Source organism: Protomyctophum bolini (genome assembly GCF_963924005.1).
Source record: "Protomyctophum bolini genome assembly, chromosome: 13".
NCBI classification, from domain to species: domain Eukaryota; kingdom Metazoa; phylum Chordata; class Actinopteri; order Myctophiformes; family Myctophidae; genus Protomyctophum; species Protomyctophum bolini.
The window spans coordinates 36,323,620-36,344,236 of NC_137874.1; the positions used below are offsets into that span (position 1 = coordinate 36,323,620).

The 20,617-nt window shown below is 44.3% G+C and overlaps 1 protein-coding gene across 1 annotated transcript in view; it reads left to right on the top strand.

Moving 5' to 3' along the window:
• The window catches only part of LOC308327232 (roundabout homolog 1-like), a 124,688-nt gene that overhangs the window by 79,509 nt on the left and 24,562 nt on the right, over nucleotides 1–20,617 (top strand). Inside the window, exons 4-13 of the mRNA XM_080780492.1 lie at nucleotides 923–1,043; nucleotides 2,304–2,442; nucleotides 3,513–3,640; nucleotides 10,078–10,202; nucleotides 11,760–11,931; nucleotides 14,547–14,755; nucleotides 15,113–15,194; nucleotides 15,863–16,031; nucleotides 16,986–17,152; nucleotides 18,794–18,915. Of these exons, the coding sequence (XP_080636618.1) occupies nucleotides 923–1,043; nucleotides 2,304–2,442; nucleotides 3,513–3,640; nucleotides 10,078–10,202; nucleotides 11,760–11,931; nucleotides 14,547–14,755; nucleotides 15,113–15,194; nucleotides 15,863–16,031; nucleotides 16,986–17,152; nucleotides 18,794–18,915 (1,434 nt within the window). The remainder of the gene's footprint in view (nucleotides 1–922; nucleotides 1,044–2,303; nucleotides 2,443–3,512; nucleotides 3,641–10,077; nucleotides 10,203–11,759; nucleotides 11,932–14,546; nucleotides 14,756–15,112; nucleotides 15,195–15,862; nucleotides 16,032–16,985; nucleotides 17,153–18,793; nucleotides 18,916–20,617) is intronic.

Sequence of the window (20,617 nt, forward strand, 5' to 3'; positions counted from 1 at the left end):
GAAAATAAAGGAGTTGAAGTTGAAGTTAAGGTTAGGTATCATGTATCTGTTGAAGTTAAGGATAGGGTTAGGATGAGGGTTAAATCGGTTAAGGTCAGGGTAAGGGCGGGGATAGGGATTTATGAACTTAATGCATTGTCCCCCAGTATGATAAGCATGTGTGTGTGTGCGCGCGCATGTACAGTATGTGTGTGTGTGTGTGTGTGTGTGTGTGTGTGTGTGTGTGTGCGTGTGTGTGTGTGTGCGTGCGGCGTGCATGCATGCCTGCCTGCGTGTGTGTGTGGTGGGTGATATCTCAGTGAAGGCTGATGGTGTTGATGCATGACAGAACATCTAAGGAGGCTCTCTTCAAAGGAACCCCGCGTCTTTGTTCTCTAGGGCTCCGTGCCAGTGCAGCTTCAGATAAGAATCATATCATTTCATAATGGAAAACGACCTTCGCTGCAGTCCTGAAAGGCATCAAATCATGTGTGGTTCCACAAACGAGGACACACAATTTACTTTATAATAATAAATGCTTCACAATGTACGCATTCCAGTCCGCTCCTCTGAGACAGGCAGAAGTAGTGACTATCGGCAGAGATACACATGCTTGCACGCGTGTATGCTTGCTAGCATACGCTGTAATAATAAGTAGATGTACAGTAAGCACACACACACACACACACACACACACACACACACACACACACACACACCTGGTGATTATACACACGAGGAACATTCAATTTCCCTGTGCCAAGTGTTGAATCAAATTACTTTTCCGGCATCCTTTTTTTTCCCCAAAGTGGAAAATAATCAGAGATGACTTGTTGCTGTCAGACCTAATAATGACCGTGGCTGCCATGTTTGAGCTGACAACCTCCGTGTGTGCGCTGTGCGTCTCATCTCTTTCAATCTTCTACTTATTTCTTTGTCTAAGATCCGCAGTGGCAAGCTGATGATCACCAACACCAGGAAGAGCGACGCCGGGAAGTACATCTGCGTCGGCACCAACATGGTGGGCGAGAGGGAGAGCGAGATCGCCGAACTCACCGTTCTAGGTAAAAGCTAATTTCCTGTAGCGCACTGTTCCCCAAACAGTGGGCCGTGGACACATTGTTCTGGGTTCCGTTATAGTTTTGGTTTCCTACATTTGGTTTTAATTATTATTTAAAAAAACACTCCCAAAAAAGCTAAACTTTTCATTAATAACAGGATTTTATTTTCAGTAATGTCATGAAGAAATGAAAGACTAATATTGAAGAAATTCCAATGAGAACAAATATTTAAGATGTAGTGAAAATAGCCGATCGGTTTCCAGAGGTTCCCCAGCTTAATGATTTGGTAGTTGGAAACTAAATGGATCCATTACGGATCTGTAACTAAAAGTATGTACAAACAAATTTTGTACACTCTCAGATTTACATTGACGGTGCAAATTGGATTACTAATCATATCAAATGGAGGTCTGCAGTGGCCTAATGCATGTCAAAATGATGGTCCTTGAAATGAATTAGGTTGAGAATCGCATTCTTGCATTTCGGTTTGCAGTGGTTCAGTGTGTTTGTTTGCTTGTTGATATTTATTCATATCCATCCCTTCACACCATGAGCGTCGATCTGCCAAGGCCGGATTATCTCGCCATATTCCCCTAGGTGAGGTCTTTATCTCAGCTGCATGTAAACCATTAATTAGGCTGATTATGCAACAATGGTGGTGACGCGACCAGCCCTTTTGTGCAGACATTTCCCATCAGGAGACCCTATTATATGTCTAAGCTCCCCGTCCAAACACTCTCCACTCCTTTTGTCTTTTGCTTCCCGTCACCACACAGACATGTTTTCCCCACAAATCAGGTGGTCTGGCCTTGGCAGCCCAGTATGATCATGTTATATTCATATTGCCTGCATGGTGGAATCACCTAAAGGCAGGGAGAATCATGCTGCTGATTGACGGGACAATTTTGACTAGTAATTGGTTCTTTGCACAGCTTTGTATGAATCTGTGAACGTGCTGTCACCACTGGAGTTCAGGGCATCTCTCTCAAATTATGACAGGAACGCAACATTGAGGCATTACTGGAATGATTTGGTTTAATATATATGTGAGTGTGCGCGCGTGCGCGCACACACACACACACACACACACACACACACACACACACACACACACACACACACACCATCTCATTAAAAGGATTTAACTAAAGGGATTAAATACACCACCCATGAGGATGACTTTGATACTGATGATGATGGTGATGATGGTGAAGACGAGGACGTGATGATGATAATATGCTGTGTACTCTCTCTCCCCTCCAGAGCGGCCCAGCTTCGTGAAGAGGCCCAGTAGCGTGGTGGTGCAGGCAGAGGGCGCTGTGGAGTTCCACTGTGTGGTTAAAGGAGACCCCGTCCCCACTGTCCGCTGGAGGAAGGAAGACTCTGACCTGCCCACGGGGAGGTACGCACGCACGCACTGTATGCACGCACTGTATGCACTGCACGCACGCACGCACTGTGCACACTGTACGCACGCACTGTACACACACACACACACACACACACACACACACACACACACTGTACGCACTGTACTCACGCACGCACTGCAAGCACGCACTGTACGCACGCACTGTATGCACGCACTGTATGCACGCACTGTACGCAACTACGTACGCATTCATTCATGCATGCACGCACTGCACCATAGTAGGGAAGAAAAAATGTACGGCAAGACAGCCTTAGCACGGGGCGCCCGCTGGCCTAGCGGTCCAGGCGCATGCCACATATAGGCTCTGGCCTGACAGCGCGTTGCGTGTTTGAGTCCCGTTCATGACGACCTTTGCTGCGTGTCTCTCCCCTTCTCTCCCTCCCACTTTCCTGTCTGTCTTCACTAATAACTATCATAAATAAATGCAAAAGCCAAAAACAATCGGAAATCGGGCAGATCACGTCATTTTCAAATGATCGGATCGGGAGCAAAAAAACGGGATCCCTAGTATCACTATTATATCCATATCATGATATTAGACTGGGTATTGTCTGTGATTTTGGATACTGTACTTTTGTGATATGGCATTAGCGTGCTCTATAAAAATATGAATATCGGATTGGGAAAAGTCGGTATCGGCAGATACACAAAATCAAATGATGGGAATCTGATGGAGAGCAAAAAAACGTGATTGGGACAAGTGATGCTAGAAAAAGATCCATCTGTACGCTTTTGTATTTATTGGATCAGATTGGCTCCAGATTTGCCTTGAAATCCGCAAACAATCTGCCACACGCATGCATGCACTGCACGCACACACACACACACACACACACACACACACACACACACACACACACACACACACACACACACACACACACACACACACACAAAAACGCTCCTTCCTATAATAATGAGATTTCCAAAAGACATTTCCAAACATAAAACACAGCAAATAAATGAAAGACATAAAACATAAAAGAGTTAAATGTATTGTACATTCTGTACATATCTCTCTCTCTGTCTCTGTCTTGCAGATATGAGATCTTGGGGAACCACACCCTGCGCATGCGCAGAGTGTCTGTGGCAGACGAGGGCTCCTATACGTGTGTGGTGGAGAACATGGTGGGCCGGTCTGAGTCCTCCGCCTCCCTCACCGTACACGGTCAGTACATCCAGCCGCCTCCAGCCCTTTCTCTGTGCATCTATTGTTCTGTCACTGCAGTGGTTTTCAACCAGTGGTCCTCGAGGGAGTTCCAGGTGGTCCCCATGCTGAATGATGGAACGTTGTTAACCAAATGGACCCTTATACGTAGATCTTTAACTCTTGGGAGTCTTGGTTTCATTTTACACTCTCAAGACTTAAATCGTCTACACAATATTTTTGATCAACATTTACCTGTTGTCTCTCCTATGGTACCAACATCAACACAGCGTGGAATTGTGGGGAAACATTATCCAACGATAACACAAATATCCCTTCGTTTTGGGTCTGCGAGGCTAAATATCATCAAACGGTGGTCCAATGGCTCAAATACTGAATAAATAATGGGCCTTGATATGAAAAGGGTTGAAAACCACTGTATTAATGGATTAAGACTCTGTTCCTAGCATACACAGTAAACTCCTGCCTGTGAATTGAACTCTTTCCCCCCCACAAAGTTTGGGATGCTCTGACCCCCTTGCCGTTGCACAGTAGGCCTACTGTATCTACTGTAGCACAGTGTTTCCCAAACTTTGCTGGATCAGCGGCGGGGCCCTCTTGAAAATCTATGAACATGGTTTTCGCTGCCGTGTTCAGTGGTCAGGTGGATGTGTCAGAGCATGTTTCTTTTAAAGATGATCAATCTATCGATTGTGTTTCGGCTAAGATAAACGGAGGCAAAACTTTACTAAAGTAGTATAATTTAAGTTAGTTTTGTATCAATATCACGATTATCGAGGTGGGTTTTACGGAAGTAATGTCTTATTCTTTAAAATATTAATCTTATGTTATCATTAAATTCGCCCCGGCTCACAGGCTGGGAGTTTTATAATTCTTGTGCATTTAGTTGTGCATTTAGCTGCTAATCTCAGAGCAGTAGAATGGATTATACGTTGTCTTTGCTATTCCCTCTCGGAGTGACTTTATATATACGGTCTGCAGCTAATTTAAGCTTTAGCTCTACTTTAGCCGTAGATAATGAGAGGTGCAGCGTGCTGTGTAACAAGTTTGTTTGCAGACGCTCTCCAGATCAGATTATAGCCGAGCAGAGCTAGCGTGCATTTTGTGGGACCGCGGGAAGTGGATCCATTCAGATGATGTTTCCCCGCCACAATGACACCCTTTTAGGTCATAAATCAGTGGCAGGAAATGAGCGTCGCATCACACACAGACGCACGGGTGCACACACACGCACACACACACACACACACACACACACACACACACACAAACACGCACACACACGCTCACCACGTGCGCACGCACACACCACGCATGCACACACCGCACGCACACGCACGCACACAGTCCAACACAGCATCCGGTAACACAGACAGCGAGGATCGCAGGTCTTAATTAAAGATATGGCAGAGTTGAACGCATGCTGGGAAATGACACCGCTCCAGCTACGAACCAAGGGTATTATACTGTAGTTAACAAAATGAACATATTGCAATAAATGCAACTAAACCGAACACTGCAACTAATATAACTAAACTATAGCAAACCCACTTTAAAAACAAATTAAAACTAAACTTGCTACGAAGTGCTCCTCTTGCATGCTGGAGACAGGTTGCAGCAGAGGGTTAATTCAGGCTGTCAATGGTGCAGGCAGAGAAGATAGATAGAAGAGTAACAGCATTGGTCTTATTGGAGAGGAAAAGAGTGCTGTCTATATAATGATGCCAAAAACGATTTTTACTCTCTTTTATTGGCCTCCCGCGTGCAAACCACCCGTGGAGACAGTGAGCAGGCGAGAAGGGGGAGGGAAGACAGACAGAGACGTGTGGGAGGACATTTCTCCCCTTGAGGAAATGACGCATGACAACAAACAAACACCACTATCTGACAAAAATATAATCTCAGCGGATAGTTTATTACGTAGAGCTCAGTGATAACTGGATTGAGGGAGAGAATTCTTCTTTTCTCATGGTTTCAAACTCTAGCCTCACTCGAGTGTCCATTCGAGCCCAGAAATGCCCTACTGTTTGAACACATGCTCAGGCTTTAAAGATGAGCTGTAATGAAAAACATGTGTTTCGCCTCTTTAGTTCATAGCTGCGGCCATAATAGGGATATAGTTAAAGGTAGTTTAAGTGATTTTTTGGGGTTAAAACGAAAAAAGTTAAAGCTCCAGTTGTTTAGTAAACAGAAAATACATTTTCAGGTGGTTTGCCAATTTCAGCCAAATCAAGAGAGAATATCAATTTATCAGCTTCAATTTTATAGTGTTCCCATTCCAATTGATTTGTGTCTCCACTTCCAGTTTCATTCATTGTTTATTCTTATTGAATATTCCTGCATGAGCTCCTGGGTCATCCAGGCAAGTCTCCTGTTTCACTAGGCAATAATGTGAATATATTTAAATATTCAAAAAATCCTTCTCTCTCTCTCTCTCTCTCTCTCTCTCTCTCTCTCTCTCTCTCTCTCTCTCTCTCTCTCTCTCTCTCTCTCTCTCTCTATTTGACTATGCGGACAGATGTAGCAATCTTACAAACTTGAATATGAGGCATGAGGCATAATATAGATCCCATACACTGGACGGACATTTGTGGAAGTAATTTATCTTTGGAGAATAACATTGGGTCATCTTAGAATTGTCTCACAAAAATAATTGTGGTCCAAAAATAAGCAAACTGTCCCGGCAATATTGTCGGGGATGTGTCTCTGTATCGTTTACGACAGTCAGTCACTCATATTTGATGGAGTCTGTTTCTAGCGAAAATGTAACTAATTCGGCAGCAGTAACATTAGCGTTTTCTCGCAGTCAGTTGATTCAGTTTAGTTGTTTATTTTTAGAACACAGTTTAGAACACAGTTCTTATGAGGTGATTTAAGATCCCCATATGGGAATTAGCGCCCTCTAGTGATATTGACGTCACACTTTGGTGCTCTATAGTAGCAAGATTAGCTGTGGACAAACAGGGGTAAAAACAATCATCTCTGCCCTTGTCCTGAGGGCTGGCAGAGATAATAATCTGTAGCTCAAATAAATTACAAAACATATTTTGGATGTTTTCTGAAGCATTATGATGCTTCAGAAATGATGACCAGCCGCACTGAATTCTATATGAATGAAGGCTGTCGCTTGAGCATACACGTTCTCCTTCTGTATACAGCGTCCATAACCTTCTGTTACTGGAATATTACACAATAATGTTATTCTTCCGACGTTTAACCCCTTACATTTACAATGCACTCTCACACAACACATTGAAATACTGTAAGTGCATTTAAGGGACACTCTGTGAACACAGAGGACGTTGCTGTGTAAGATCCTGCAATTACCACCAGCTCTGCTCTATTTCAGACAAAAAGCCACTTGTCCAGCCAGTGTGTCTCGCTATTCCTCTCCTTTATGGCTGCCAGGATGGGGTTCCTATCTTTGAGTGTGTGTTAGTTAATGTAGCCCGGCATTTAGCAGTAATAGAACCCACACTGCATCCTTCCCCAGTCCCCCCCCTGTGAGGTTTATGTCCTCGCTGGGGGATCGTAAGTCTGTCCAAACTGTGCCGCAGGGCCGTCTTGGCCGTGTAACTCAAGCCAACACTCCCATGTGAGGCTTTTCACACCTCCAAGTCAACAGGTCCCGATATGGGCCTCATAGGGCTGCACACAGCTGGGGCCTTGTACCTCAACCTTTATGTCAACATAGACAGACAGACAGACACGTATACCATATAAATCTCATGCTAAACAAATTAAAATGTAAACTTGACAACTGGATTTATTCCCCAGGGCTTTAGTTACCTCAGTAAAACAGACTATCCATGTCAGGGGTCATCGAAGCATGGATGTCTAATCGACACTGTGTGCACGCATGCGTGCATGCATGCCTCCGTGCGTGCATGAGCAAGTGACTTTGCTGCATTGAATGTATGACAAGGTCCTGTAAGTCCAGTTTATGTATGACTGTCAATATACAATACAGTATTGGATGTATTATTCCCATATACAACTCTATATAAATTTAATTAAACAGCTAGGTTAACAAGAAACGTGAAAGTAATGTGCACATGGAAAATATGCACATGCACATACAAATGACGGAGCCCTGTGTTGTGCTCCAGATGCTTGATGTTAGGCCAATGGAAATCATTGCATAAGACTGTGGTTGATCAGATGGGACAACTATCCCACTGGATCGAAAACCGTTTGGAGAAGGCACGCTCAACTCAGGGGGAATCTTAAGGAGATAGTCTCTTACAATGGCTGGGTGCAGATCCTTGAAGATATACAGAGAAAGGAATATATACACTCTCTTGAGTATAGTGTCTTACAATGGCTGGGTGCAGTTTCTTGAAGAGAAAGGAATATCCACAGTCTCTTGAGTATAGTCTATGAACTGACGCTTTTCTCTAGGTAGACTGCTGCTGTGTGTTTCTCTAGGTAGACTGCTGCTGTGTGTTTGCTCAAAAAAAAATATATTCATAAGAAACTACTCAAGAGAGTGCGGAAGAAAAAAAAAATGACCCAACAGAGTTATTTCTTTCTTTCTTTATCCATAATGGTATAAATAGATTTGCTTTTGTATGCGTCCTTTCTGATGTAGCGGGGGTAACTGGTAAATGGTAAATGGTGCATTTATATAGCGCCTTCATCCAAGGCTCTTTTGCATAGATTGTGCATTACATTCACCCATTCACACGCACTAACTGCCACGCAGTTGATTGCCTTGTAGGTCATCATCAGTGTTTCGAATTGGATGTGGGCAGCGACTGCATGGCTAGCCTGGAAAACCCCTCCCTCTTGAAAACATTTCATTCAGTCTAGCAAGGGGGAGGGGTTTACCAGGCTAGCAACTGGCAGCCAGTGAAGGGAATGCAGAAGGGGGATAAATGTGAAAATGTAGGGAGGTCAAAGACCAGGCTTGCTGCACCATTTTGGATGGGTTATAGTGGTTTGAGCGATGATGCCACCGGCAGCAAGGAGGGAGCTGCAGTTGTTAGACCTGTAGATCACTGGTTCCCAAACATTGGGTCGGGACCCGTCTGTCGGCCGCGGTCGGATGTTTAAGTTTATCTTTTGTTTCCTACATTTTCAATAAACATTTCCAAAAAAGCAAATATTTTCATGATTGACGCTATCAAAGAAATTCCATAAATTAGAAAACTAAATGTTTAAGAAGTAGTGAAAATAGCCGATCTACAAGCTCGCAACGAGGCACAAAGCGACGCGTTGTGTGCTTGTACGTATATCTGGCTATTTTAGTGTCCCAGGGAGACATCAAATTTCTCTTTTGGGTCACAGGCTAAACGGTTTGGAAACCACTGCTGTATAGATGACTTGGGCTTGGAGCTGGGTAGTGTTATAGGCTTGGAGCTTGGCAGACTCTTTAGTGAGAGGACGATTCTGATGGTAAACGGTGCATTTATATAGTGCTTTTATTCTCTGGATATTGTACAGTGCAAGCGTACATGACTTGCGGGCCGCAAACCACCAGTCATTAAACAGATTCCATCTGGCCCAGACATATACAACAGACTCCTCTGCTTCCATTCCCTGTCACTGATTGTCGTCTTTATGTCTGTCTACTTGTTTATCTTGCTTGCCAATCTGATCTCACCCAGTTAATGTCATATTGCATGTTCAAAGTATTACTGCATTTGCCCATCCCGGTATTAAACTTCCATGACTTATGCTGCTGCTCTGTTTTGTGTCTTTTCCCTTGTAGTTATCACTGGTAAGTTGTCATCTGTTCCTCACCCCACCATCCGACAGCCACAGGAAATCACGAGTACCTGTCATATCTGCACTGTATTTCCATCTAACAATACAGTATGTCATTTGTCATGTACAGTATGGTTTAACACTAAAGGTAAACACTTGATTATATCTTTCTGTTTATGCAATAAAGCGCCGATGTCCTGACGCCACTCGCTCATCCCCAGGTTCGCGGAGGTTTTTCTCTATGGGGTCATCTTAAAATCGTCTCATATAAGAATTGTGGTCCAAAAATAAACAAACTGTCCCGGCGATATTGTCGGGGAGGTGTCTCTGTATCGCTTACGACAGTTAATCACTGATATATTTGATACAGTCTGTTTCTAGCGAAAATGTAAATAATTCGGCAGCAGTAACATTAGCGTTTCTTCTCAGTCAGTTGATTCTTCATATCCATTATGAGTGAAACGGCTGTATGTTTATTTTTCAAACACAGTTCTTATGAGTCGATCTAAAATCCCCCTATGGGGATTATAATAAAAAAATGTAGAAGTACACAAACCCGTGGACTTAGTGCCCTCTAGCGATATTGACGTCAGACTTCGGTGCTCTATGTGATTGTATATGTAGTGGGCTCATAGATACCGTTTAGAGTTCTGCAGTAAAGCTGGGGATGGTGGAGCACTCTCAGTCAAGGTCGGCCAAGATGCTAAAAGGTCTGTGTCTCTTTGCAGTGCCTCCAGTGTTTGCCATGCGCCCCAGGAACCAAGTGGTGGCGGTGGGGAGGAGGGTCACCTTCCAGTGCGAAGCTACCGGGAACCCCCAGCCCGCTATCTTCTGGCAGAAAGAGGGCAGTCAGGTGAGCTATATACTCCTGGTCCTTCATCGTAATAAATCACCATGCAGCGTGCAGCCCCTGCTTAAAGGTCATCGGTGCGACAATGATGCTGTTCCCCACATGCAGAGAGGGTTTTTATAACGAACCCAAGTCCAAAGTCATACATTATTACATGCTATAGGGTTTAAATATTCAATTATTGAAAGGTGTGCCATAATAATAGCCTATATATACTGTATATCATATATTCCAGAAACTTATGAAATGGATAGTTTGAGGTATCGAAAGGATATATCATAGAAAATGGAATTTTCCAAAGCTTGGAGCTCTCATACATATATATATATATATATATTTTATTTTACGAAGGAACCCACCTGCCTCAAGAGATCGCATTTCTATCCCTTACTAACTAAGGTGCGACCTCTCGGCTGTAATTCCCAGACCAGATCTCAGGCTCTTGACATAGAGCCTCGGTTACATATATATATATATATATATATATATATCCTCAGCATCTATAACCCTGGACTGGCGTGCCATGCATTACCTTGACATTAACGTGTGCCCAGTATAGCCACAACCGTTTTGAGCTTATATTCCATTTATCACAACCACTTGTGGTTCTGCAGCACTTGGCTGCTCACCGCTGCTCACCCTCTACGCTGTGAGTGCAGCGTATGTTCTGCAATGTCACGTTGCTGCAGCCCTAGAGTCCTTAATTGTACTTCAACTACATCGTCACATCAGAAAGAGAAAGTTTGCAGATGTACAAGAGTGGGTGAAATAATTTTCCGTACAAACTTTTTGTTTTCATAAGAATAGATATAGTCCTAAGAACAATATCAAATGTACATACAGTACTGTAAGGCGCATGCAAAAAAGAAAGACACTAGAAAGATGCAATTCTGCAGGATTGCACCTATCTCTATAGGGAACCACACTATTGTAGGCAAAAGTATGACAAGGGTTTCACAGAGTTGGGTATGTCACCGTGTCCTGTCCAATCAGATGAGGGCAAAGCGCACAAAAGCCATGGGGAGAGTTCCCAATCGCTGGCCATTCGGAGCAGAGAATAGAGTTATTGGGCGATTTACACATTTACACAATAGACTGCTTGCCTTTTATAGGCAACCACACTAATAAACATTAGGAAGAATATCACAGTCTTTTGTGCAATTAAAATACCGTGAGCCCATGTTGAGCTGTGTGTGCACGTTATCACGCAGTGCATATGTTGGTTAGAGACATACACCAACAGTCCTACAGTTATTAGTCGCTTACGGCATGCGCTGCCGTTTAAAAATCACCCGTGTCTCCCGACATGTGCTGCGGGTTAAAACTAACCCGTGGCCGGTTAAATGTGGCCACGTGGCGTCCGCGTGCGCTTAAGGTTAGGTTAGGTTTTTGGGTAGGGTGTCGGACTCATGACTGTAGGTACCGTATGTCTAACCAAACACTCCACCTCATAGAGCGTCGCTGCTTCCAATTGCAATCGCATGCCTGCCTTCCCTTTGCGTTCATCTTGCGTTCTCTCTCTCTCTCTCTCTCTCTCTCTCTCTCCTTTCTCCTGCACAGAGTCTCCTGTTCTCCTCACTGCCCCTTGACCCGTTCAGCCGCCTGTCCGTGTCGCAGAAAGGCGGCCTGACCATCACAGACTCCCAGCACTCGGACGCCGGCTACTACAGCTGCCAGGCCCTGAACGTGGCTGGCAGCGTCATCACCAAAGCCCTGCTGGAGGTCACAGACAGTGAGTGTAACCAAGGGGGATTTTCTATTATTCCTTTGCATTTTCTCCACCTTCAGTGTTTTGTGTTCAGACTGGGGTGACATTAGACTGGCTTCTCCTTTGTTGACAGACGAGCTGGCCTTGGTTGTAACTAGATGGCAAAGTGCTGCGTCTTTTATGCTTCGGTGCTGCTGTATGTATGGCTGTGTTGGCCTTGGTTACTAATAGCCAATGGAATGATTTCAGGAAACCTCCCCATCTGCGGCGGGGCATTTTGGGCACAAAAACCTCCGTTCCCATGGTGACTACCGAGTGCCTTCGAGTGTTTATTTGCCTCTCTCTCTCTCCCCTCTTAAAAGCATCCCCCCCCCGCCCCAATTTACAACGTTACATACAGTAGTACATTACACGGGACTATGGGATATTATGCATACAACCCACTGAGCAATTTTCAGCTATTAGACGTCCGTCTAAAAATGGGCTATAATATCTGTTGAAACTATTCAACGTCTAATCTAACCCTAGATCACAAAAAAAAGACTTTTAGATTTTAGACGTCTAGCCTGAAAAATGCTCAGTGGGAATATACCTACAGTATGTGTAATGCATTCTGTCTGTATACTACAAGAATTTATATTTCAGTGTGCCTTATGTTATATATAGAGAATATATTATGCTATAGAATTCATGCCAAAACGTAGATACTGAGTGAATAAAATGTATAGCCCTCACCCTGAAGAAGGCAGTATTATCTGTCCGAAACGTCTCTGTGTCCTCATTAAAACGTATGCATTGGCAGCTACTGTATGAGTGTGCTGTGCGACTATACTTTATTTTCTCACCCAGTATTAACTTTCCTGTTGGCTGGCACCTCACCGGTGGAGGGCCGGCGTGCTGTGCATCCTTTTGCTTAAAACGTAGATACTCCCAGGGAATGATGTGCTTTGTCCCTACGGTCACTGTGCAGTGTGCACTCATCAACAGCACACCTAGTTAGAGGACACAACGTATGGGGAATAGGAACACTGCTGGCCATCTATTTTAGTTCTCTAGGTGTAGAAGCACACAACAGGTGAAACCTTCTAGCATGCTGCGTGCATCGCATGCCGTCTCCCGCTGAGCTCCCATTGTGTTTGGCCAGGTGGGTGAAGGCATAGGGTGACGGAATCAAAAGACGATGTGGATTTGTGTAGCTAAAAGTGCCCGAGGGATGTTCATTCTGACTTCAGTGACCCTGGTTTCTGCGTTAATTGCATCTATTGTTAAAGAGGGAAGTGAAATGTTGAATCTAGCCGCGAGCCTCAGCCCAGTAATTACATACCGCCAGTGAAGTCCGCTGGGTCCTGATAAAGCCACCTGTGTGAGGGCGAGTAGTACCTTCCAGGCAATGGGAGTGTGTGTACTGTGTACATATATTAAGTTAATTAACATAATTGCCAGAGGCTAGTACAGACAGTTACTTTATCTGTGGGTCGCCTCTGTCTGTGTAGCCGTATTAATTGTAATGAATAATCATCTGCTCAAATGGGCAATGCTTTTCACAGCCACCTTTTCACACACAACCACACCACCATGTTCTGGTTGCCACGGCAACCGGAGTTGAGAAGTGAGAGTCAGTCACTTAACGTGCACTCGATTATATGTAATGGAAATGAAACAAGGCTGGAGCATGTTTGATTTAATCTATGCAGGCAGCGTTCCTCACTACTATCTGTCTCTCTCTCCCCCCTGTCTGTCTCTCTCCCCCTGTCTGTCTCTCTCCCTCTCCGTCTGTCTGTCTGTCTGTCTGTCTGTCTGTCTGTCTGTCTGTCTGTCTGTCTGTCTGTCTGTCTGTCTGTCTGTCTGTCTGTCTGTCTGTCTGTCTGTCTGTCTGTCTGTCTGTCTGTCCGTCCGTCCTCTCTCTCTCTCTCTCTCTCTCTCTCTCTCTCTCTCTCTCTCTCTCTCTCTCTCTCTCTCTCTCTCTCTCTCTCTCTCTCTCTCTCTCTCTCCCTCCCTCCCTCCCTCTCCCTGTTCTCTTCTGATGTCTCTCTACCTGTCTCTCTTGACCTCTATACCCTCTCCACTCCCTCACTGTTGAGTGGGGATTTGTATGGAAATAACTTACCCACATTACCCCCTGGCACCTTTTTTCCATTATCATTCTCTCTCTCTCTCTCTCTCTCTCTCTCTCTCTCTCTCTCCCTCCCTCCCTCTCCTTTATCCACAAACCACAGGGTTGTGAAGTGGAAGAGTGAGAGACCTCTGCTATCTAAATGGGATTTGTTATTAGTTGGGCTTGACTGTTGTGATTGGAAAACTGCTCCTGCCGTTGCCTCTCCACTCAATGATTAGTTGGTTTTCTCTTGCTTGGAGGCGCAAAGTTGATTTCTATTTCCTCCGCCGGCCCCAGTACCTACCAGCGCAAGTTATTGTACTGCTCTTTTTGCCAATTTACGCCTTCATATCTTTCCACATCTTATCTTACCCTTTTCGGCCTGCCTTTAGTTTTTTCATTTTCTCCCCACTCCTGGCCTTTGTTTTTTTTTTACCACTTTATTTCTCTATACATTTGGCCCTTATTATAACGATAACATCTGAATGCTGTTGTCTATTGTATTTTCTCAATTTCCCCACATTTCTTGTTTTTCCCCCCGCAGGTCTGGTGCCAGACCTTCCTCCCCCAGTGATTCGACAAGGTCCCAGTAACCAGACAGCACCTGTGGAGAGCACAGTGTCCCTCCACTGCCGGGTGTCAGGCAGCCCGGCGCCCACAGTCCAGTGGAGGAAGGACGGAGTGGGCCTGTCTCCAACAGACTCTCGCATGGCCTTCTTAGACACGGGCTCACTGGAGATTCATTCCACCAAGGTAGGCTGTACACTACAGTGACTGTAAGGGCCGATTCATACTCCTATTTTACCGTTGTTTCGGCGCTGTAGTGCCGAAATGATTTCGGCTCGTCAGAAATTTTCAGTAGCACCGAAGAGCCCCCCGAACCTCAAATGACGTCACATTGTAGTAGGCTCTACAGCGCCGAACCGACTTTTATTCGCCTCTAAAATAGGAGTATGAATCGGCCCTAAGCAGTGGTGAAGTACATTTACTTAAGTACACTTTTGAGGTTTTTTGTTCTTTACTTTTACTCCACTACATTTATTTGACAGCTTTAGTCACTAGTTACCTTGTAGATTTGGGTTTCCACCATTTCCCTTTGTGTTTCCTCAGCTGGGTGACACAGGTTTCTACACGTGTGTAGCCTCCAGTTCTAGTGGCGAGGCGTCCTGGACCGCATACATAGAGGTGACAGGTAGGTAATTGCACCACTCAGTTCACACGGGTGTGATTTTCAAAAATAGCAGACCTACAAGCTCGTAGCGCGCCACTTGGTGGCACGCTATGAGCTTGTAGATCTGCTATTTTTCAATAGCTAAAGCATAGCATACAATTTTGAGGTATTTTAACTTTGCTTTATTTTCAGTACTTTTAATTACTTCTCCACTACTCCACTACATCTCAGAGGCAATTGTACTATTACTACACTACAATTATTTTGTGAACCTCAGTTACTAGTTACTTTGTACATTTTTATTATCACAAGACAGTACATTAACCAGCTCAACCCTACATACATTTCGGCCATAAAATAGCTGATCTAAAAGCTCATAATGTACGCTTGTAGATATTTTCAAAATATTTGTATGCATTTTTTACATTTGAAAACATAATGCGTACCTTACATTTTAATGCCAGTACTTTTGTATTTTTAATCAAGTCAATCTTGAAATTACTGAATTTTACTTACAGAGTATGTCTACATTGCAGTATTGATACTTTTTACTCAAGTACAAAATGTAAGCACTTTTTCCACCACTGCCGAACATGACATGAATGCACGTCACGGTGACGTCTGCTGTCTGTGTGCATTACACAATGACGCCACCACCGTTTGTGATGCACACTGTTTGTGTGTGGCAGAGTCTGGAGTGGTGGTTCAAGGAGGCCGCCCCACTGACCCTAACCTGATACCCAGTGCACCGTCCAAACCCGAGGTGACGGACATCAGTCGCACCTCCGTCACACTGTCCTGGAAGTCCAACCCCACCGCTGGGGCCACGCCCACCGCCTACGTCATCGAGGCCTTCAGGTAAGACGAATGTTTTTTATCGATGGAAGAAACAACAGTTTTGTGGCTATGGCTAGCGGTCATCATCACCATGCTGGCTTCAATTCAATTGTATTACAGAGTCAATTCACAACAAGTTGTCTCAAGAGTCAAGACACGTTAGATGTAGAGCAGAGAACCGACTGAGATACCACCCTCAGCAAGACATTTTGCGACAGTGCTAATGAAACACTCCCCTTTAGCTGGAAGAAATGTCAAGCAGAATCCGACTCTAGGGTGGATGACCATAACAAGTCTGTAACTCTGAGAGTGTTCAAATGGAAATGGAATGGTTGTAGTACTCGAGTCCTTAACCCGATGCTAACATGAGTAGCATTATGACTTGATCAATCAAAAGCATTTATAAAACACCAATTGCCGGACATCAACGGCAATGGCGTGAAGCGTAGCATTTATTAATTGGCGTAGATCTATACGCGAATGGCGAGATAACTGTTACTTTGACTTGAACTTGACTCTGTGTCGGACTGAGGAAATCGGGACCCCTCCCCCACCGAGTCCACTCGAGTCACGAGTCACTACAATGCAATTAAATAAATGTATTTTACCCATATTATGAGGAGCCCATTCACATTAACATTATAAGAGAGCTTTCTGGCACTTATAGACAGCTATCTTGTTAAGTAATGGAGTGTAGCTGACATGCCTGCCTGCTCTCGCAGTGTTTTTTTTCTATGAGGAAAACATTTAAAATATTCTGGTCTCGGCCTCGCGTCAGTCTCAGTCCACTCTCTGACTTTGTCTTGACTTGGACTCGCTTTAGGTGTACTCGACTACAACACTACCATTTGGTTCCATTTGTACACTCTCAGAGTTATATTGATGACTCCTGCTTGAGCCTGCAGTGCATACTCATACCCAATGCTATACATGGACGCATGGCATTACCGTGTAAACCTTTCTCTCTCTCTCCAGTCATGCGGCAGGCAGCAGCTGGCTGACTCTGGCAGACCACGTGAGGACACAGAGCTTTGTGCTGAAGAACCTGAAGCCCGGAGCCTCCTACCTGTTTCTGATACGAGCTGCCAGCGCCTACGGCCTGAGTGATCCCAGTCCAATCTCTGACGCAGTCACAACTCACGGTAGAGTGGAGAGTTTTTAGACTTCAAGTGCATCAGTCCCAACCATAGGGACTCAGAAATGCAGAATCCCCCGTCCCTAAACAGCAGATCCAAAACAACAGATGGTATCTGAAGTGGAGGAGTCTCAGGAGGGTGAGCAGTAAAAGTTGAAGCAGACAGTGTGCAGCAGCAATCAGGCAGGGATGAGCAGTGCAAAACTTCCAGTTTAAACAGTCGGTATGAAGATGAAATGAGCGTGTGATTGGATGAGTGAATCATGGGAATGAGAACGTGAAGCGGCCCAATGAACTGAACTTGCTCTGCGTATGTCTGTGACAGACGCGATGCTCATTAATGATTACAAAAATAACATTGTTGGATTTTTTAAGATAGTTTCTTTGCGTGTTTTAGAATAGGCTATATACCCCCCCATCTCTCCCCATTTCTTGTCAGCCTACTGTCTATCCAAAATAATATGAAAGTAAACGTATAACTGAATACACTTGGGGCCTACATTTTTAAATAATCTTGGACATGTACAGTGGTTGCCTATACACATTTAGTTCATTGACCCAAAATGGCCTGACAATGTAGCAGACCACAGTCACATAATCTCCAGTAGTAGTACTGAAGCATTTTACTCTGCTGAATGACATAAAGGCAATTTTCCCAGAGCAAGTTATGAAAAAAAGATCATTCTTCAGTTACAGAACTCACTAGCATAATTTCACTCTCTCTCCCTTTCTGTCACTCATTCACCTTTTTCCTTTTGTCTCTCTCCCTCTCTTTCTCTCTCCCTCAGATACACACACAATTTGAGATGATAGCTACTGTCAGTAATATTTCACACATTTACAACTAGTCTACACATTTATTTCACAAAATACAGACTCAACATGATGAGGAGGGAAAAACCCCAGACACGTTTTGGTCAAAGACCATCTAGAAATGCCAGAGGAAGGTATTTGACAAAAAACGTTGCATTTAAATAGAAAAGTATAATCTGCTGGTTTTCTCCTTATCTTGTTCCGTCTGCTCCACCAATGTGCCTGTCGCCTCTCGATAATAAGGTGCGCAATAGGCTTTGGGTTTACATACAAAATACAGAATAAAATGATGCATGTATTGATTATTTTGACTACATGTTGCCCTGTTCATTTTGGTGATTTAAATCTGTAGCGACTGTAAGGTCAGGACTCGCCTGCCTGTGAACTAAAAGCTTCATATTTCTCCAATGAAAATACTGTACTGTATGTCTTTAATTAGATGTGTTGATTAGAATAATGATTTGTTGGTTTTGGACAGGCGGTTCGAGAGTTGAAATCATTAAAAAATGAGGGAGGGTGTGGGTAAAAAAGAAAATGGGCCCACACATCACGCTGAGACACCAGGGCTGTCTCATCCTTGCTGGGATTTTATTCATTTGTTTGCTTTTTAATATAATTTCAGCATTTCTGCTTTATTTTTTACACTAACTTCGACAGTGAGAGAGAGAGAGAGAGAGAGAGAGAGAGAGAGAGAGAGAGACGGAGGTCGGTGGCCAATAATGTTTTTGACATAGAAACATAGGTTTTTCCAGAAAACCGAAGTCATTTAGTAGAATCTGGTCTGGGATCTTAAAGGGTTTAACCTCTGACTCTAACCTCTGTACCAACACTACAGACAGCCCTCCTACCATCCAGGGAGTGGACCACCGTCACATCCAGAGGGAGCTGGGAGACGTGGTGGTCCATCTGCACAGCCCAACCATCCTGTCCTCCTCTGCTGTCAGGCTACAATGGATGGTAAGAAATACACACCCTGTCCCCACCGTATACCATATCCTCCTAGCCTCGCGTAGCCAGCCTTCACCTGCCGTTGCAATGCATATTGCCCCAGGCAGATTAAGTCTGGCCCCTCTCAACTGTGGGAGGACTTCACGGCCGAACCCAGTATGCAACCAGGGCCCAGTAGTACTGTATGTGTGCATTCATTTATTTATCCATTCAGGATATAGAAAACGTATACGTTCTACGACATTTCTCATCTGACCTTCATCTAAGGACAATATACTGCACATTGCTTACTGATGAATGAGTTGATAATATATTCATGTCGGGGGTAGAGCAATACAATACACAAATAGCCGAGGTTTGAATAGTTTATGAGAGTCTGCTTATATGAAAATATACTGCTTCCTTTGTATAAGCATCAAGTTCGCAGGTCCTCTGCACAGTAAATCCATTCACAAAGGGTACACTCCGTTTTGTTACGGCCACATAAACTAGTCAATACTAATGTTCTTATAAGGCATCCTGAAGGCAAGATTTGTGTGCTTTGTGTTTTTTCCAAGGGACTGTTTAATGTGACTTTAATAGCTATTAGCAACCACCATGCTCAGAGGAAGCAATAATGACCTCATAAATGCTGTCTGCTCTGCTGCGAGGTCTGTGATATACAAGAAGATGCAAATCTATATCTCCCCGAAGGCTCCGGGGTGGGGGGGGGGTTGACAACATCAATCCTGGTATCCATATTCTGGGGGCGAACGTTGGGAGACCTTGGGCGGCAGTGGCTCAGGGGTAGAGTTGCCGGAACAGCAGCCGGATGGGAACCGTGAGGTTGCCAGCTCCATCCCAGGCTCCCCCAGAGATGAGTGTCCAAGTGTCCTTGAGAAAGACGCTGAACACCTAATTGCTCCTGATGTTGACCTTGCATGGTTTCCTCCGCCATCGGTGTATATGAATATGTGTGTGAATGGGTAAATGTAATTAATGCACAATCTATGTAAAGCACTTTGGATAAAAGCGCCATATAAATGCACCATTTACCATCTGGTGTAGAAGGGTAAAAAGCAGGGAGACCAAGTACAGACCCCTGGGGGACCCCCTAAGTATATATGCTTAACACAGGTTTAACGATCTTTCCTGGAGGACGTTCACTGTCAGCAGTTTAGGGGACTGGTAGCCTGAGCTCTAATCTGATCTCACCGATCTGTCAGTCACCCCCGGCCCCTCCTCTCCCCCTAGTGCAGCGCCACGTCACATCATTTGGAGCGACGCCCACCCGGAAAGGTTGACTCCCACTTCTAGACCAGAGCGGCCTAGAAGTGTAGCCCCGGGTCTTTTTTACCCTTAATATATTGTCAACTGTGACATTAAATGTACACTTTTTCACAGTGTCACACTCTAATTTACGGAATTTCGTTGATGTCTCTTTCATTTTCTTTTGCTGGGGAAAAAATCATGACATTTGTTTTGAATTCATGGAAATCTTTGCATTTTTGATAATGTTGTTGAAATAGGTCCCGATCGACCCAGTGTTTGGGGAAACAGTGCTGTATAGTGTAAATAACTATATTTAGTATATGCCTGTGTGTGTCTCTCTCTATCTCACCAAGGTGGAGCAGCAGTCTCCATACACCCAGGGCTTCAAGGTGATATACTGTACAAGCTGCTGTCGGCTGTATAACTATATTTAGTATACATATATATATGCCTGTGTGTG